This window comes from Xenopus tropicalis, chromosome 3, assembly GCF_000004195.4.
Source record: "Xenopus tropicalis strain Nigerian chromosome 3, UCB_Xtro_10.0, whole genome shotgun sequence".
Lineage (NCBI taxonomy): Eukaryota > Metazoa > Chordata > Amphibia > Anura > Pipidae > Xenopus > Xenopus tropicalis.
The window spans coordinates 92,374,121-92,395,141 of NC_030679.2; the positions used below are offsets into that span (position 1 = coordinate 92,374,121).

Consider the following 21,021-nt stretch of genomic DNA (forward strand, 5'->3'; position numbering starts at 1 on the left):
AGGCCATTCTATAATATGCTAAAAGTTAAAAACTTAAAGGTGAACCACCTCTATAACTAAGAATATATAAAAAATAAGTGTAGTGAGATGTATTGAACTATTTGCTGCCCTGCAGAATGCATTTCTAGCACTACCCCATTTAAAAGGCAAATGTGGTTACTATTATCTTAAGGTGGTCGTATACAGTAAGATTTCATCATTTGGCAAGGTCGCAAACAAGCAAATCTTTCCCTCCGATAGGCCCACCTTAGGTGTACAATATTGTGCTTTCACACATAAACATTCACTTTACAATAAAGGGGATATGAAAAGTCGGATTGTGGGCCACATTAATGAGCCAATGTGCTCCTCGATCAGACAGAAAAATCAAGCCTGTCTGATCGACACTGTCTGATTTGTGGGCAGATATTGGTTGAGGAAGCCTGTCAGAGGACCCCATACAGGGGCAGATAAGCTGCAAAATTGATCTAAACAACCCAAATCAGACTTAAGTCTGGCTGTGTATGGCCACCTTTAGGCTAATGTCACACTAATTGGCTAATGTCACACTAATTGCCAGGACAGAGTAAAATGACCTTTGCTTTGTTTATCCACAAGTGGCAGCATTATCTTAACTAACAACACTTGCATTAAAGGCATTTAGCCCAGTTTATTGAGCCTTATTAAGGCTTGTGATGAAGCTCAGCATTTTGGGGCATAACCCTCCCTCTTGTCAGGAATGGAGTGACAGCACAAGTGTAACACACTGTATTTTTAAAGTGTTGTCACTTCTGACAAATGGAGGGTAACCACACAAAATGCTAAGCTTCATCACAATCCAGCCCCTGTCTGGGGGAGCAGTGTTTAAGCAAACACAGAACATATACCAATGCAGGGCAACACTATGTTATATTTTAATTACTGCATGGCAGTCAAAGCACCCAGTGTGACTCTAGCCTTAGATTTTCTACCTGATCAGTTTCTTCATAACTATTCTAACAAATAACTGTGCCTTACACAAACTCTCTTTTATGTTTAGATACACTTGAAATAGACAAGAGCAATAATCTAGTCTGGACATCCTTCCAGCCATTAATGTGGCTGAGACTTATAATAGATAGAATCGCCTAGGTTATATAAGTGAGTGAAAACCTTCACTGCCAAGGCTGAGGACTGACCTTGTAAACCTCTGATCTGGATTCTATGTAGTTTAGAAAATGCAGCTTCAATACCTCTTATCCTGCCAATTCCACCATTGTTCATTCTACTCTAAAACCACTTCTGCAGTTTGATCCCTGCCCATCGTTTTATAATTTGCAGTTGTTTGGTATCAAAAGCTTTCTTGCAATATTTTTTTAAGGAATCCAAAGCCTGTTTGGTAAACACATATACTAAACTTAATACCCTTGAGCATCAGTAGTGTTGATGATTTGTTTGAGTATTACTGATGACCCAGAATATTGAAGCAGTGATCTGCATATGCTTAGAAAAGGAGTTCATAAAGCAAAGCCCCGCAGGTTTCCCATGAGAAGATCGTTAACATTCTGCAGTTCTCTAGCAATTAATATGGTCAGAGGTTACTAGGGAGTTTGGTATGGGAAAGGTCTTCCCCACAAATACTCTGTACTCCCAAACCTAACACTGAGGGGCCTTTTCGTGGTAGCGTTACATGTCCTATATTTGATTTCTCACTTCTGGGAAGTGAAGAAAAATCAGGAATAAATTGCTGTGGAAAGTTTGGGGAACCAGATGCTGGTGCTTGAGGCAAAGAGGGCTGTGACACAGAGATGGGGCGACCATCCTGCCTTAGCCGGTTGAGGGGAAGGGCTGTACAACTGTTGGGGAGATTTGAGAGTGCAGTAATTTCAGGAAGGAGAAGAGATCGTGAAGAACCACCTATAGGAGCGGTCCGGACTGGTCCAGGACTGAGTACTGCAGTGGCTTTCCCGGGAGAGTCTGCTTTATGTGGAGGAGGGGGAAGCACCCATTGTGGCTCTGACGCTCCTGGTAAATGGGTATCTAATGAATGACTAACAGGGTATTGGCACTGTCCAGATGAGAGAGGTCGAAACTGCTGGTCTGATTGTGACAGTTCAGGTGAAAGGGATATGGAAGAGTTGGCTTCACCTGTTACCAACTGCAGAGGCTCAGCTGGTGGGGAATATGTAGACAGGTGCTTTACTATATGTCTCTGAAGAGGTGGCACAGATGGCGGAGGAGCAGGACTCACACAAGCAGCTGCTGAGAACCCTGCCAGCTGGTGTACATGAAAAGAAGATGGCTGAGACACTGCTCCCTCAATGCCTATTAGGTGGGTAGGGAGAGCAGTTCTCTGAGCTTGTCGTAATCCACGGGCTGTTACACCTAGTGCACTGGGGGCTGGTCGAAATATGGTGGCTGGTATGCGCTGGTGGGTGAGGGGTATAGCCACTGATGTGGTAGCAGCCGCGGCTCGTAGGGGTGCCTGTACCAGTGGGGTCCAGATAACTGGTGTGGCTGGTAATGAAGTAGATTCCTCTTCAGTCTGACTGCAGCGGGGTCCTTGAGCCATCTCCCGGTCATGCTGCACTATCTGCTGGATAATTTCATTCTCATGGTAGTTGAGCACCCCAGAGCGTAGGTCGTGCTGTACTTTGTGCAGAAGAAGGGAGTTCTTTTTACCTGCATAGAACATGCAAGAAATCAAATGCATCAGAAATCAAAGAGCATGCAAGAAATCAAATGCATCATCTGTAGCCACCAGAATTGTTTGGGCAGATTTACCCCTTAAATACATTATTCCCAAAAACAGCTGGAATGTGTAAAACAGCACTGAATCAAGTAAACGTGCATAGTCAGTGTCTAGTTCAATATATGGCCATATGACTTGCTAGGAAGTTGAATCTGCCTTGTATATCTTGGACATGGGTGTCTGGCAGAATGGGGTATTACCTCTGCTGATGTAGGCTGGTACAACATGTGCAGTTAAAGGATGGGGGTGGGGGGTGGCACTGACAGTGTCCTAGTGACCAGTAATCACCACCAACTGGCTGGACATCACTTAAACGTGTTGATTAAATGTGAGCGGTTTCTGTACTGTGTTTGCTTTATCCCTGAAAAAGTAATAGAGTCAGTTTTCACTCTAAGTGTTTTTGTTGGCATCAGACATTACGTAAAGAATATATAAATATACAGACAAAGCTCATGCAGTGTAGGATTAGTAGTACAGACTAAAGGACCAACAATTAGTAAACAAGGATAACACCAAATTATAGTTGCAGATGCAAAATAAATCTGTAAACTATATTAGGGGGTTAAGAGTCCACTGACCACATATTATCAGAAAATGAACATTAATTAGAATGTGCCCGAAAGCTCACAGTGATTCAGTGGAAGAGTGAGTGATGGTGACATTGTGGGTTATTAAGGAAACCTTAATAAAATAGCCATATTTTGAATAAAAGTACAGGGACTGGTACAAAAAATGGTTACTGTGCAGACAAAAAACAATAATAATTTACCAATTCTGTCCAAACGGTCTAGCGCAACACTTTCAAAGGCACGTCTCATCATGGGGTACTCTTCAAGAACCTCGTTGAAGTGGTCGACACTCAGGGAATAGAGTCGGCAATAAGTGTCAGCTCTGACGCTCGCAGTACGCCTGCCACGGGTCAGGAGGCAAATCTCTACAGGGAACGCAGTGGGAAATCTCAGTACATACTCTATTATAAGTCACAGAATTCTTCAAATTTTGTTCAACATTCACAGTTTAAACAACAGACCCTGCACATTGGCCATAACACCTCAGGAGCTATTGCTTTCTAGCAACGTAACAATAAGCAAACAATGGGCATTTTAGTGAATGGCTGAGTCACCATTTTTATTCCCAGATTGCCAGCCGGTTACCTTTAATGCTAGTACAAATCACAATCAGGTAGTTATTGGTTTACAGAATATTGAAACACAAACAAATCCAGCTGAAGATGCCACATGTATCTTCTAAGCCTCTTAGTTTCCAGGTGGCTCTTAAACTGTGGGGGGGTCAAATTAAGTGTGATTCGGGCAAGCTCTTATTAGTTATTCTATAAATCAGGTAAATAGCTGATACTGCAATGTTTTTACATACCTGAAACCCTGTTAGAAGCTTAGTAAGCCGTTCTAAGGGTTAGCCCCAACTAAGGTTCAGCTTAGAGGTTGCTGCCATCTAGTGACCAATATGTAAATCACATCTTAAGCATAACAAATACTGCAAAGGTTGCACAATGGTACAATGTTGTGGGAGCAGGAGTGGGCCAAGCCGACCAGGCTCCCTAGGCAACCCGGTCGCCCTCGTCCCTGCACCTTCCCCCCACCTCGCATGTGCTTCAGCACACATGTGCAGTTCCACCAAGCGCGCGCGTGAGTGGAGGGGGGGTTGACCCCACTGTGTAATGACAACTGGCAGGGGCAATGGCAAGGGTGAGCGGACTAGGGGTAGGCAGGAGAGGTACCTGCCTGGCGCCCCCCAATCTTTGCACCCTAGGCAGGTGCCTCTTCTGCCTACCTCTAGTTCTGGCCCTGTGTGTGAGTGCCGGAGTACTTTGTTAGAGGGATCACATCACACATCTGAGCTCACACAAGGGTACAAATAAGTAATCTGAGGAAGTAGTTAAAGAATAAAAGCTAAAACCTAAACAGAACTTCCAGTAAAGACTGTGGGAATTCTATAGTAATACGTCTAATTGCTGTATTATTTTTCCCTTAAAGACGTTTTGTCCTCTCAATTCGGAATGACTTGTACAAGGATCTTTCTAGAATAAATACCCTGGAATATTGTTCCAATCAGCATAATCTGTTTATCATAACCAGCATGGGGTCAGGGATCTCATGAAGGTGAGGTGTTGATTGTATTAGCATGATTTGAGCTATGAGATGTTATTAAACTGTCCAGGGAGAGGTGCCAAAACTGCATTGTATGTGGCAGACAATAGATGTCACACACCCCACCTCTATTCAAACTTGGTTTTTCTGTTTTCACATATATGGATTCTTTAACACCTCCTTTGAGCCCTCCTCCCTGTCCAGAATGTGAACTTGGCAGGCTTCAATTGTGTGTCCTTTTTCCTTTAGTTGTAGGTACATGGCTGAATCCTGACCAGAGGAGCTGGCTCTTCTGTGCTGCGCCATATGCTGGTGATATATAAGTCTGACATATAAGTCAGAGCACGCGTCACTGCACTGTACTTCATACACAATGTTACTCAGATGCTTATACTTTGGGATTGGGTCAACCAGTTGCTGCCTCAGTGTGTTGCTCGATTAAAATCAGACAGGGATGCAGTGTTTATTAAAAAAAATTTGACACTCCAGCTACATACGGGAGGAAGGTCTTATGTCTGTCATGTTTTCCACCTTCACCGGTAGTTTTGGTGTTATTTTCTTTCTACCAGTTTTAACAATGGCCCATTATGGATACTCACAAGTTGTAAGGGCCTCTCTGAGATGTTCCAACTCTTTCTCCTTAGCCTCTGTGCTGGTGGGGATCTTTTCACCCCCAGTTTGTGATCTAGTGGATGGTGTAATTCAAACAGTAGATACTGGCCTGTGTGGGGGTGTGACATCTATAGTCTACCACATACAATGCAGTTTTGGCACCGCTCCCTGGACAGTTTCATAACATCTCATAGCTCCAATCATACTAATACAATCAACACCTCACCTTCATGAGATCCCTGACCCCATGCTGGTTATGTTAAACAGGTTGTGTTGACTGGAGCAAAGATCTGAACCAAGAAAGCCAGGTGGATGACTAGCGAAACATCAAGGGAAAAAAATACTGCAGTCCAGTCAAGTCCAGTTGATTTGATTTATTACTATAGATAGGGATTACTATAGATGGGGATTAGTTATTAAAGCAGGACAGATTTCAAAGTTAATCTGACTGGGTAGTCTCTGAAGTAGGTCTCACACAGAAGGTTTGTTCACAGGGCATTGGTTTGCAGCCAGATCTATGTTCTCAATGGCAGAATGGGTGGTCTGGAGTTTGCCATCCATACCAAGAGTGTGCCCCCAATGAATAGCTCCCTAGATAGTAAGGAATGTAGAATAGCTAGCCAGGGAAAATGCTATGGTGTCTTGGGTACTCAACAGCTAAGAAAGATGTAATGGGGACTGGGCATGAAAATAATCTGCACCCCCCTCTGGAAACAACCCGCAGCCCCAAACATTCGACGTCTAATTCAGCAAATCAATTTCAGGGCAACAATGGAAAAAATGATAGCTACCACTCCTTTAAATCCAAATGGGACGGAATTTGGGATCCCTGGTACCACAAACAAATCCTGGACAATACATGAACCCTATCTATTTCTCTAATCGACTACCTCTGGATATCACATCACTTAGTTCCAGATTATTTTTGCAACCATGTATGTACAATCATTCAAAAATAAAAAATTATTGGAAAACGCTGTATAAAGTACTTACGAATAAAGCTTTAGCTCCTAGTTACTGCTCTGTGCTGCAACCAAATACAACTGCAAAAATCCAAAAAGTAGGAGAAAAAAATCTTCAGCAGATTTACTGCAAACCATTTATTATGGGTAGTGGTTACACCACTAGTTACCACTTCCCATAATAAATGGTTTGCAGTAAATCTGCTGAAGATTTTTTCTCCTACTTTTTGGATTTTTGCAGTATGTACAATCATACCTTTTCCTTTAACCGTATAACAGTTTTTGTAAGTGCAATAATGTTTAATTACTCAATAAACATTATGAGTTAAAAAAAAAAAATCTGCACCCTCCAAGAGCAGATACATGTACATGTACCTGTTATCCATAGTGCTTGGGAATGGGGTTTTCCAGATAAGGGGTCTTTCCATAATTATGATCATACTTTAAGGGGCCCATTTACTTATGCTTGAATTTTCACAAATTGTGGTTTTTAGCTCTAACAAATTGTGGATTATACTAATTACACAAAAGCTCAAAACATTTGTGAATTATTAAGTGAAAACCACCAAAAACACTGATATAAAACGGCACCATTTAAAATCTGTAGAGATCATGTTGAAATCATTGGGAGCTGCCCTAGGTGTAGTAACCTTTGCATGTGTGGCCATTTTGGTTAAGGGCATTCCTACTGTTTTACCATTTGTCTATGAGTCATTATCCTGTTCCTGTTTTCCCACGCCCTGTGTAAGCTGAGTGCAGACATGAGGAGGCCAGTCTTACCTGCCATGTTAAGTTACTGTGCTTGTCTGACTGCTTTACTTGTATGACCACAGCAGAATCAGCTTTCCAAGTAGTTTATCACACAAGGCAGATTGTAACAATCTTTATTTCATTTGCGGTTTTAGAAGTTTTTCATTTTTAGTTGTTTATAAGAACACAAACATTTTTCCGAAAATTCAAGGTTTTTGTGTTCTTTTTGTTTTCGTTCCACATTTTAATTTATTTGTGTGTTTTAATTCTGATCTTTTAATAAATGACTAGACATTCATGGGCATTTAGCATAAATACATTTTTTTTCTTTGGTTTAAAAAAACAAACAAACTCTAAAACCACTAAAATCAGAATGTTGACAAATAGAGCTCCCAGTCTGCCAAAAACAAATGAAACATTAAGTAAAACCAATAGGTTTGTTTTGCCTCCAATAAGGATTCATTATATCTTCATTAGGATCAAGTACAAGGTACTGTTTTATTATTTCAGAAAAAAAAATACTTTTTTTTAAAAATGTGAATGAATTCATTAAAATGGAGTCTAAGGGAGATAATTCAGAGCTCTTTGGATAACAGGTTTACAGATAATGGATTCCATAACTGTATTTTAACAATTTAAATAAAATGAAGAAAGAGAAAGAGCCAATGAATTGTTTGGAAATGCCTTACCTCCAAAGTAGGATCCATCTGAAAGCTTGGTCTCCTTGCTGCCCTTGCTCAGGATGCTAACCACCCCATGCTGGATGAAGAACATTTTTTTACCCACAGTTCCTTCCCGGATTAAGTAATCACCGGGCTGAAATACCTCAAACCTCAGTTTTGTCAACATTGAAGTCACAAAGTTCGGGTCGGCATTGGCAAAAAGCGGCATGGATGCCACCAGCTTGCGGCAATTAAAGTTAATAATTTCCTGCAGAAGAAGAAGAAGGGGAAGAGGAAGAGCACATTCAGGGGGTTTCAAACAGTGGATGAAAAGCGCAATGCATTGTATGTAAAAGTCAATCGGTGTGCTAAATGCAAAGAAATCTGAAATATATCAGCCTTTATGCTTTAGTAGATTCTCTGCATATCACTAGGGCCAGGTTTTGCACCTTCCGGTGGTGAGTAACATAAAGCAAAGACTTAAAGTGATGTTCTAAAGCACTCTCCCTGGAATAAGATGCACTGAGGATCAAAGGAGTTTCAGTTAACCATTAAAGTAACTTTTAGTTTTAAAGCTAAATCAGTGTGGCTGTAAATTGGTTAAAGGAGCGGTTCACCTTTAAGATAGCTTTTAATATGTTACCTATTGACCTATTCTAAGCAACTTTTCAATTGGTCTCCATCATTTATTTATTATAGTTTTTGAATTGTTTGCCTCCTTCTTCTGACTCTTTGCAGTTTTTAAATGAGGGTCACTGACCCGGCAGCCAAAAAACTGTTCCTTTGTGAGGCTATTATTCTTATTGTTAGTTTTTGTCACTTTCTTTACTATTCACAGCCTCTCCTATTCATATAACAGCCTCTCATCCAAACCACTCCCTGCACACTAAGGTAACTTGGACCCTAGCAATAAAAAAACTGCTGAATAGTGACTTTGGCACATTACTTGCGGGTCACGGGCGTATTCAGCTCTCCCTGCCCACAACCTAACACTGGTGGCCTTAGTCTTCTGAATTCATAAGTGTGCCCCACCCCGCCCCTTTAGTGATGTCATTGCGGGGGGGGAGGGCACGGGTCTATAAATACAGGGCAGAAGCCAGGTCGGGTAGGTTTCAGGTTGGGTGCGGTCGGGTTAGGGTCGGGAGCAGGGGATTGCAAATTTTCTCAGAATATCATTCTCTACATCATACTAAAAGTTAACTCAAAGGTGAACAACCCCTTTAAGCACCCTTTTAGAAAACAGTGTGTGTGACTCCTGTGGCAGCAATCTTGTGCTCCATGGTGATGCCCTGCCAGGCATCCAGGGACAAAATGCATCACTAAACCTCTGGAGGGGTGCATGAGTGCAGTAACTATATATCAGTTTTTATGGGGCTAGACCACTAGATGATTTCTTTTACAGTATAAATTCCAATACAGACTTTTTCCCAGCGGCACCATTTGCTCAAACCTTCAAAAGCAACTGGGAGCTCCAGCTACAAGACTTCAACTGAACCATAAACAAGGTTTTCTCTGCTAGTCTGGAGCACCACCAAATCATTTTTACAAAATTGCATTCAATTATAGGCCTTATATAACAATTATAATAAATATAACCACCATATAAACCATTATTGGAAATGTAATCATTATATAAAACAATTATTGTGACAAGAATGGACTAGTTATAATTATTAATTATCATTCATTCATCATTCATAATTGTTATGAATGATTCAGTACTGTATGAAAGTCATAATTCTAAAACAAAGCCATGCAATTTCATCCATCTGGTTGCAGAAGAGAAACTGATGTACAAGTGGCAACCATAGAGCCAAAATTGGCTCATACACTGAACAGGCAATGGAATCGTACCTCTCTAAGTGGCTCACTCAGTTCCCCCAGAATGCTCTCTTCATCAAACATCTTGCCTTGGTAGCGATGCTCATAGTAGTCATGGATTCGCTGGCGCAAATCAGCAGGGAGTTTGTGAAACGACATATATTGCTCCACCTGTTTGTACTGTGCAGAACATAAATAGGTACAGTTATTGTTCAGAGCTTCAGAGCTCACCTCCTGCATTGGGTTATTACCTTACAAATGAGCTTATTTATGAGTTAGACCAGTTGGATGCTCTTAATTATGTTGTGTTGATTAAGCCAATGAAGATGTGGCATTTATCTTTGTTTAAAGACATGCAGCTTAAAGCCTACATACAGCCACCCGCTGATGAAGAAGGACTTGGGAATACTTGTAAATAATGGTATCTGCTACGGCTTGACACCTTCCTGTATTAAACATGGTATAGGCTCAAGGGATCAGATCATGATGTAGGCTGCAAAGCATGACACTTTTTAATTTTAATTTGCAAATTATGTCATTTTTGGTTACTCTCTAAGGCTTTCAATTCACTTCCTTTTTTGGCTGAATCTTTAATGCAGGATTTTGTCCGTGGCCGAATCCAAACATTATGGATTTGGTGCATCACTACAGTCTATGTATGTCTTGATTGTTATTTTAAATTTAAAAAGATTTTTTTTATGATTTCTCAGCCAAATAAGACACTGATTCTTCTGGATCATGCAGAAGATAAAAAATAATTGTTTCTGTATTTAAAGGGGTATGGGCTCATGGGAAAGATACAATCCTGCCTTTTTCTAAAGTGGTTCAATGGCGCTATGAAGTGTAATTTTGGTCTCTTATTCACAAAGATATATTATGGAACCAGACAAAGAAGTATCACTGGCTTTTATTAGGAGTTCAGAATATGAGACATTATGCAATTCAGCAAGTAGTGTGAATCTAATTAGCTTTGCTTTATGTTTTCTTTATGTGGATTTGTATACATGTGAATGGGACATGGTGCAATGCAGGAGCCACTATATACAGGTCCTTTTCAAAAAATTAGCATATTGTGATAAAGTTCATTATTTTCTGTAATGTACTGATAAACATTAGACTTTCATATATTTTAGATTCATTACACACAACTGAAGTAGTCCAAGCCTTTTCTTGTTTTAATATTGATGATTGTGGCATACAGCTCATGAAAACCCAAAATTCCTATCTCAAAAAATTAGCATATCATGAAAAGGTTCTCTAAACGAGCTATTAACCTAATCATCTGAATCAACTAATTAACTCTAAAAACCTTAAAAAGATTCCTGAGGCTTTTAGAAACTCCCAGCCTGGTTCATTACTCAAAACCGCAATCATGGGTAAGACTGCCAACCTGACTGCTGTCCAGAAGGCCATCATTGACACCCTCAAGCAAGAGGGTAAGACACAGAAAGAAATTTCTGAACGAATAGGCTGTTCCCAGAGTGCTGTATCAAGGCACCTCAGTGGGAAGTCTGTGGGAAGGAAAAAAGTGTGGCAGAAAACGCTGCACAACGAGAAGAGGTGACTGGGCCCTGAGGAAGATTGTGGAGAAGGACCGATTCCTGACCTTGGGGGACCTGCGGAAGCAGTGGACTGAGTCTGGAGTAGAAACATCCAGAGCCACCATGTACAGGCGTGTGCAGGAAATGGGCTACAGGTGCCGCATTCCCCAGGTCAAGCCACTTTTGAACCAGAAACAGCGGCAGAATTGCCTGACCTGGGCTACAGAGAAGCAGCACTGGACTGTTGCTCAGTGGTCCAAAGTATGTCATTCGGAAATCAAGGTGCCAGAGTCTGGAGGAAGACTGGGGAGAGGGAAATACCAAAATGCCTGAAGTCCAGTGTCAAGTACCCACAGTCAGTGATGGTCTGGGGTGCCATGTCAGCTGCTGGTGTTGGTCCACTGTGTTTTATCAAGGGCAGGGTCAATGCAGCTAGCTATCAGGAGATTTTGGAGCACTTCATGCTTCCATCTGCTGAAAAGCTTTATGGAGATGAAGATTTCATTTTTCAGCACAACCTGGCACCTGCTCACAGTGCCAAAACCACTGGTAAATGGTTTACTGACCATGGTATTACTGTGCTCAATTGGCCTGCCAACTCTCCTGACCTGAACCCCATAGAGAATCTGTGGGATATTGTGAAGAGAAAGTTGAGAGACGCAAGACCCAACACTCTGGATGAGCTTAAGGCCGCTATCGAAGCATCCTGGGCCTCCATAACACCTGAGCAGTGCCACAGGCTGATTGCCTCCATGCCACGCCACATTGAAGCAGTCATTTCTGCAAAAGGATTCCCGACCAAGTATTGAGTGCATAACTGAACATAATTATTTGAAGGTTGACTTTTTTTGTATTAAAAACACTTTTCTTTTATTGGTCGGATGAAATATGCTAATTTTTTGAGATAGGAATTTTGGGTTTTCATGAGCTGTATGCCACAATCATCAATATTAAAACAAGAAAAGGCTTGAACTACTTCAGTTGTGTGTAATGAATCTAAAATATATGAAAGTCTAATGTTTATCAGTACATTACAGAAAATAATGAACTTTATCACAATATGCTAATTTTTTGAAAAGGACCTGTATATATATACTGCATGTATACGTATACGCAGCTGTAAATACACCAGTGTTCTGCAATCTTTAAATTAACCAAAGTAGGGCTTCCAGCAAACTGAAAAAGTGAAGCTGGAAGAGTTGGGGGGACATAAAGCAACGCAATGGAAAAAAACATTTTTCTGTAGCTGGAGTTATGGGATGAGTCTGCGTAGCATACTCTGAAACAGCACTTTAATACTAAATGTATATTTATATATTTTTATATATATATTTATATATATTTATATTTATATCTCTATTTAAAGGAAGAAGGAAAGGTAAAAACTAAGTAAGCTTTATCAGAAAGGTAAGTACAGCCATAAGCACAGTAATGCTGCACTAAGTCCTCTATCAAAAGAAATACAGGATTTCCTTTTTTGTAAACATGTTCTTGGGGTATCTGACTTCCTCTCTCAGAAAAATCCTTCATTCCTGGTGTCTACACTCTCTCTTCTCTCCCCTCTCCTGCTCCTCCCTCCCTCAAGAATTCTTAAAACTGGCTCCTCCCCTCCCTTAGGAATGTGCGATCTGAGCTATAAGGGCTAGACTGCAAACAGGAAGCTATGAACACCAAGCTAAAATGGCAGCTGCAATCAGAGAAAGCGTCTAGGGCTCTTTACTCAAGTATGATAAAGCTTTCTGCATTATAAATATAGTGTTCTAGGTGGCACTAATGTGGCAAATCTATTGGCAGTAAAATGCCAAAATGACTCTCCTTCTCCTTTAAAGGCCCTACAACAGTCGTTTTTGTTTATATAATCCCTTAGCAGTTCAATTTGTATGATGCACCACAAGAGGTCGCTATATGATGTTGGATAAATTATCAATGACATGATTACTTGGCAAATTGGCCCAGATTTGGGGCTAGGGCGGCAGAAAGTTAGGGGCGGCATGCCGCCCTGCCGCAACGGAAAATTTTGCCTGCATATGGAGCAATGTGGAGAGGACACGCATAAACGTTAGCGCGTCTGCTCCCCAATGCTCCGTATGAGTTGTGACGCACATGCGTGCGGGGGTGGGGGGTGGGGGGTGGCGCATGCATCTTCGAGGTGGGCGGGCAGCCTTGGGGGCCCCAATCAGAAATCCGGCCCTGCAAATAGAGTAACACTGCACTCTAAATATATGTTTTCCAAGTGATTCAATGTATTACACCAACAATCTTTGCCTTTTTTTTATAAGCAGCCTTATTAAGCATAAGGTTATTTGGTTAAGAATGAATAATGCATTTTTTTAAAGGCAAAGTAAACCCCCAAGTGAACTTGTTTCTAATTGCATATAATATATAATACTGCTGTGCCAATTCCAGAGCAGCATCTCAACTTCGAGTGCTCCATTCCACAGGGGTGCAGGCTACAAATCAGCATACAGATCTTTAATGCAGCACCCGGAGGCAATATGCATTGCACTTGTGTATGATAGCCCAGACTTAAAGGTGGAGGTACACACTCGGGGTACTGGAAGGTACCTTTTGCAGCATGTAGATATCTACATCAGCACAGGTCTGATGAAAATTGTAAATGGCACAGCAGTCTAATACCATCAAATTAATTCAAATTATGATTAATTACCCTTGGGGAAGACTACATCAAAAACGTCAAATGCTGGACTGCAGCATCCATTACTTATGTAAAAGACCATAGGCAGCTGTAAGAACACGGTCATGCTGAGCTAATGCTCGCAGAGGCACAGATGGTTTTACAGACATGGATATAATAAACTATTCTTGCACTTTTTAATGTGTTTAACCGATGTAACACTGGCATGTCTGGATTAATGCACTGGTATGTATAAGTTAAGCAAGAGAGGAAACACATCATCAAGATATTCTCTTGCCATATGCTTACATCAGTGATCCCCAACCAGTGACTCAGGGGCAACATGTTGCTCCCCAACCCCTTGGATGTTGCTCTCAGTGCCCCCAAACCAGGTAGTTATTTTTGAATTCCTGACTTGGGGGCAAGTTTTGGTTGAATAAAAACAAGATTTCCTACCAAATACAGCCCCTGTAAGCTGATAGGGTGCATAGAGGCCCCTAATAGCCAATCACAGCCCTTATTTGGCACCTCCATGAACTTTTATGGTGCTTCTGTTGCTCCCCAAGTCTTTTTATGTTTGACTGTGGCTCATGAGTAAGAAAGGTTGGGGATCCCTGGCTTACATTAACCACCAAACTGTTACCTATGCCTGCTGGATTCTTCCTCCAGGCACAATGGATAGTAAGAGATATAACACCTAGTGGTTATTTGTTTGCTAAGCTCTCGTACCTTCTCTTGATACTGGCGCCTTGAAGAGTCCAGTGACTGGATCAGGGCTGTGGCATGACCAATAAACATGGCGTAGCAAGTAGCACCAACAATCATACTGAGCATAGTGAGCCAGACATCCCCCATGCCCACTGGTGCCTGTTGGCCATACCCGATGCAGAGCATATGGCTCATAGCCTTGAACAGGGCATAAGAGTACTGTTTTCCCCAGGAGGCATTCTGTAAAATAAGCATTTTAACATGATTCTACAACAAAAAAAATATATGCAATTTCAGTAGGCAAAAGTGATATAAAGGTAATGTTCTTTCTCAAATGGGCTATCTCTAGAATAGTCCAAAGAGCTGCAATGATCTGAAAACTTGTAGCTGTAGTCAGATTCAGTTAGTCAAACAGGACATTAACTTTCCATCACTTATGTCATTTTTAATTCATTTCAAAAGGGTTACCTATAACATTCTGCACCGCTAACATGATATATTAAACTTATATATTATGATATGCATAACACTTATACATGGTATTAATGAGCTGGAGAGAGTGCAGAGACGTGCAACTAAACTGGTAAAGGGGATGGAAGATTTAAGCTATGAGGTTAGACTGTCGAGGTTGGGGTTGTTTTCTCTGGAAAAGAGGCGCTTGCGAGGGGACATGATTACTCTGTACAAGTACATTAGAGGGGATTATAGGCAGTTGGGGGATGTTCTTTTTTCCCATAAAAACAATCAACGCACCAGAGGTCACCCCTTTAGATTAGAGGAACGGAGCTTCCATTTGAAGCAGCGTAGGTGGTTTTTCACGGTGAGGGCAGTGACGTTGGGGAATGCCCTTCCTAGTGATGTGGTAATGGCAGACTCTGTTAATGCCTTTAAGAGGGGCCTGGATGAGTTTTTGAACAAGCAGAATATCCAAGGCTATTGTGATACTAATATCTACAGTATTACTGGTTGTATATATATAGTTTATGTATGTGAGTGTATAGATTGGTTAGTATAGGTTGTGTGCTGGGTTTACTCGGATGGGTTGAACTTGATGGACAATGGTCTTTTTTCAACCCTATGTAACTATGTAACTATGTAACTATATGGTGTGTATTTATGTATGTAAGATGATCAGTTTCTATAGGTGCTAGAACTGATATCTTGTAGTTGGGAAATTTTATTTATATTTATACCTCTGTGACAGTGTGTATTGGCTTTGATGCCAGGATCAGAAGTGGCTACAATTTAGGATCCATGCAAACTACAACAGCATGTGTTCAAAAAATATTAATTTTTTTACTTATTGCAGGTTTTCTTTTTCACTTGTTACATAAGTATGGGACCTGTTATCCAGAATGCTCGGGATCTGGGGTTTTACATAAAAGTGGTCTTTCCATAATTTGGATTGCCATACATTAAAGTCTGAAAAAAATCATTTAAACATTAAATAAACCCAATAGGATTGTTTATAAGGAGACTTTCTTTTTTCATTTAGATCCCTTTAAACTAACTGTAAAATATGAACAGACATTATACAGGTATGGAACCTGTTATCCAGCATGCTTGGGACCTGGGGCTTTCTGGATAAGGGGTCCTTCTGTAATTTGGATCTCCATGCCTTAAGTCTAATAAAAAATCATTTAAACATTAAAGGAAAAAGAAAGTCAAAGTCACTTGGGGGTGCCAAAATGTTAGGCACCCCCAAGTGACTTTGACCACCTACCTTTTACCCCGGGCTGGTGCCCCTGTGAGGAGGGAACAGCACCAGCCTGGGGTAGCTGCCGGCGCTTCCTTCTTCCTGATTCGCTGCGCGCGCATGCGCGGTAGAGTGAAAAGCCGAACTTAAACATTAAAGTTGGCTTTTCACTCTACTGCGCATGCGCCCACCGCTGGCATTTCAGCAATGGAAGCAGGAAGAAGGAAGCGATCCGCTCCAGGTACCCCGGGCTGGTGCTGTTTTCTCCTAACAGGGGCACCAGCCTGGGGTACAAGGTAAGCGGTTAAAGTCACTTGGGGGTGCCTAACATTTTGGCACCCCCATGTGATTTTGCCTTTCGTTTTCCTTTAAATAAACCCAACAGGATTATTTTGCATCCAATAAGGATTAATTATATCTTAGTTGGGATAAAGTGCAAGGTACTGTTTTATTATTACAGAGAAAAATTAAATGATTAAAATGGAATGAGAGATACGGTATTCCTATCATTCTTAGCTTTTTGTATAACGGGTTTCCAGACAAAAGATTCTATAGCTGTACTATATTTCCTGCTATTCTTAAAAAAAATAAATGTCTTCAAACAGCTAAATAGGCATTGTACTGCCTGGAATTAACCATAATTTTATATTTTCTAAAGGCTGGGGATAACAAAAGTGAAAAATATCTAGATTTAGCCTGTTGATCTGTGGGGAGGGGGGGGATTCTGAACTCACCTGCATGTGGTTAAGAGAAACCCAGCAGTCTTCAGGGAAATCTTGCAGCATGGGCACTAGGAACTGTAAGCAGCCATCCCAATGGCAAAGCAGGAGCATCATGCCTATCAGGTTTACAATTCGCACTACAGCACTTGCCAGATCATAGGTCATATGAAATATCTGCAGAATAATCACAGCAAGACTATTAACGAAAGCACATATCACAACAAGAATAAGACAGTTAGTGCTGAAAAGAGGTAATCGGAGAATAGAGATAGAATGGTATTTTTATATTTTATTTTACTGGGACTCCTGGGAGAAAATATATTTTGGTTACTAGAGAGTTTTTAGTTACAATCTTCCTGTATTTAACAGATTTTATGCATTTTACAGACCATCCTTTGTGAATATATACTGCCATTTGTCTTACAACCCACACCTAGAATTCCACACAAATGTGATTTTTAAATTCCTTGAAAACTTAACACCATCCATCTATGATGGTACCATCCCCTTACCCATTACCCTGATGCCACGCAGCAGTCAAGCACAGACCATGACATTCGGCCCTTTCAACCTGCACTGGGCTTCATGGATATCAAGCAGCTTGGCCTGTCAACACAGCCTGCTGGTCCCAGAAGTACATTTTCTGACAGGGGCACCTCTGTTTGGCATAGGGCTGCTGTAAGAAGGCAACATCAGAACATATTCTTTTAATGGCCTTAAAATGCTGACTAAAGTTGAAAGTGACCCATGTAACAATAGCCTAAATCTTCAATGAGCATAAACCACTAGAAGGTCCTGTGTTTAGAGATCAGATGGCTTAACACAACACCAGGCATATCCATTTTCTAAAATTATTTATTAAAATTTTGCATAACTTAACAAGATGGAAAGGTAAGAGAGCAGAAAGAGAGAAAGGGAAGAGACAATAGCAGTAAATGGATGTTGTGCTGTAGTAATGACAATGTATGATAAAGTTTGGTTGATGTCAGCTTTTCTTCTTTCTTATTTCTCATAGCCCAGTTCACCTGAGTGAAATTCACCATGCTCAGTTGACTTTTTAATGATTTTGGGGGCTTATTTATAAATTGGTGAAAATGAGAGTTCACCCTTTGATTAATACTCTTAAAAATCCCATAGTAACATAGAATGGTGGCGTTTACTGTGCAACAGAGCTTTGCTGTGACAAACTCTGATTTCATTTTCTTCAATAAATATTCCCCTACCCCTGTGGGCTGCTTGTCCATCCACTGGCTCCAGATCAGGCAAGTTTATAGAAAGTTGTTACATTAACTAATTATTTTAAGACATTTAGCAATGTTTGTTATTAACCTCCACAGTCCAGTCCACTGAGTGTCTCAATGTAGCTACTAAACAGTGGCAAACACTCCAATATCAATTCAGAGCTCTCCTTCTTTGTCCTTCACCATATTGCATAATGTAAATGTGCAGAAAGTGCATGGTTCAACATATTTTGGGAGACTACTGTCTCTCTTCTTCAGGTTAAAAATGAGTTTGAGTTTGTTCTCATAGGTTATGTTAGGGGTAGTGTGTCAACTATTTCTACAATGTATGTAAGGCAGGGCAGGATGCCATGTGCAGAAAACAGACCCAAGCTGGCATGTTGTAAACACTGGGTACTCTGCCATAATCACCTACAGTCACTGGAATCCATAGACTTGCACTTTCCAGAACAATTCAGCACTGATTGTTGGGTTGCCTGAGGGGCGGACTGTGGGAGGCACATATGTGTTACCATGATTATCCCTACAAGCCACCTAATTAGTTGCAACGGTGCCCTACCCTTACTGCTGGTGCTTAAGTACAGACAATGGCATACCTTCAATACAGAAGTCCCCATGGCTGCAGTGTGGCTCAGAAATTATTTGGAACTGCTGTATAGATACACTACAATTTCAAATAGTCCCACATTGGTTCAGGCAAGGTTTCCCTTTTATTTCTCTTATGTAAGGAAGGACAGTCCCACCCAGGAATAGATATTAGTTAATCAGTGTTTAGCCCTGCTTTTTAAAAAAAAAAAAACACATATACAGTATAATTTGAACTTGAAAGGAAAGTATTGGCGACTTTGGTAAATGAATCGCTGTGTATGTTTTGTCCTTGCCGATTCACTTTATCACTGGTAGAAAAGCATTCAGGGGAGCCTTGTTGCTTGTGGAAGCCCAGATTTAATCACGGGCCACAAATCTCCATGTGTGCCACATTTGCAGAAGAAATATATTAATCTCTATTATCAGTTTCATTTTACATACAGAGGAGACCAAAATACTAAGCATTTGGTTGAGACCCACCTCTTCCCACTGGTGAATGTATCGAATGAGCCTGGAGAGTCTCAGAAGACGCAGCAGGCTCAGAACCTTAGCAAAGCGGACAATGCGCAGGGCCCTTGCAGTCTTGTAGACTTCAGAATCGATTCTTGTCTCCACAATCAGGAAAATATAGTCAACGGGGATGGAGGACACAAAGTCTACCAGGAACCAACTCTTTAAGTAACGTATCTTAATACGTTGAGGCTCCAAGATGATCTCAGTATTATCTTCCAACACAATTCCTGTACGGAAATTTAGCACTAGGTCCACAAGGAAAAATGTGTCCGACACCACATTGAACACAATCCATGCTGGTGTATTCTCCTCCTTGAAAAAAGTGATGCCTACTGGGATGATAATGAGGTTTCCCACCATGAGCAGCAACATGGTAAGGTCCCAATAAAACCTGTAAGAAAAAAACAATATAAATGAAGTATATCTAGTATAAATGGAAATACTACACAGACATTCCAATAAGTTACCAGCACACCTGCATGCAAATGTAATTATAATGTGTTTTTTTTTTTTGCTTAAACTCATGAACTGGAATTATAATGCTATTTACGTATTTATTAAGCTAAAAAAACTTGATTGTAAAACATCAGCATGTTAAAGCTTGTGAGGTCATGTAGAAGTCAATGGGAGCTGTCCTAAGCAAAATTTAAGCTATTTATTACATTCAAGTTTTTTTTATTTTTTTCTGAGCTTATAAACTCACAAATTCAAGGTATTAGGGTTTTGTAATCATTTTTTAATAAATAAGCAAACATTCAAAACTACACAAATTCATGTTTTAAGAAATATATCTGCATGTGCACATGTGCTAATATTCTGGTTTGTAGATAATCCACATAGAGGCTGCAATAAAATGATTGGTAAGTGTAGGTTTTAATCATACCCATTTAATATGAAGTATCCTGCTTGGTACTGGGGGTTGTCATGTCACAATACACCAAACATTAGGTACAAAAGATGGATATCCCATCAAATTGCGTGATTCAATTACAATAAATATGATATAACTTCTGGAACAATACAAAAGTGCAAGAACATGAGGTACAGGCATGCTCAAAAATCCTTTCAATCCTTCCAAGGATTCCTACATTGAAATCTGTTTTTTAAAAAAGGCAAACAGATTTTTTTTTATATTTAATTTTTAAATTTGACAAGGGACTAGACATGTTCTTTAGTTTCCCAGGTGCCCTCAGTTATGCGACTTGTGCTCTGATAAACTTCAGTCACACTTTACTGCTGAGCTGCAAGTTGGAGTGATATCACCCCCCTCCCAGCAGCCGTTCAGCAGAACAATGGGAAGGGAGCAAGATAGCAGCTCCCAGTAGATATCAGAATAGCACTGAATAGTTAAAAATCCAAGTCCGGCTTTGACTCCTCCAGTTACATGGGAGTAGGAGAAACAATAGGTCACCTGAAAGCAGTTCTAATGTGTAGTGCTGGCTCCTTCTGAAAGCTCAGATTCACAATGCACTGAGATGGCTGCCTACACACCAATATTACAGCTAAATAAAATATACATTTGTTGGTTTAAGAATACAATTTTAAATAGTAGAATAAATTACTTGCAATATGAACCGGGGCTGCTCCTGCCATGAGGTAAGGAGGTGGCAGTGAGCGGACAGTTATCAGGGGCAGCAAAAAGCCAACTATGGTAACTTTAACTGCCACATTTCTGTTTTTTAAAATGAAAATACCATAACAATCATGACAGAATCCCTTTAGGTTACAATGCTCCAGAATGTAGGCAATGAA

At 40.6% G+C, this 21,021-nt stretch overlaps 1 protein-coding gene across 1 annotated transcript in view; it reads right to left on the reverse strand.

Moving 5' to 3' along the window:
• LOC100495521 (hyperpolarization activated cyclic nucleotide gated potassium channel 4) overlaps positions 1-21,021 on the reverse strand; it is a 45,326-nt gene continuing 24,305 nt past the window's right edge. The window contains exons 2-8 of the mRNA XM_018092393.2: positions 19,237-19,660; positions 16,940-17,101; positions 14,531-14,749; positions 9,659-9,805; positions 7,832-8,072; positions 3,480-3,644; positions 1-2,640 (exon numbers count right to left, since the gene is read on the reverse strand). Coding sequence (XP_017947882.2) covers positions 1,550-2,640; positions 3,480-3,644; positions 7,832-8,072; positions 9,659-9,805; positions 14,531-14,749; positions 16,940-17,101; positions 19,237-19,660 — 2,449 coding nt within the window. The 3' untranslated portion in view covers positions 1-1,549. The remainder of the gene's footprint in view (positions 2,641-3,479; positions 3,645-7,831; positions 8,073-9,658; positions 9,806-14,530; positions 14,750-16,939; positions 17,102-19,236; positions 19,661-21,021) is intronic.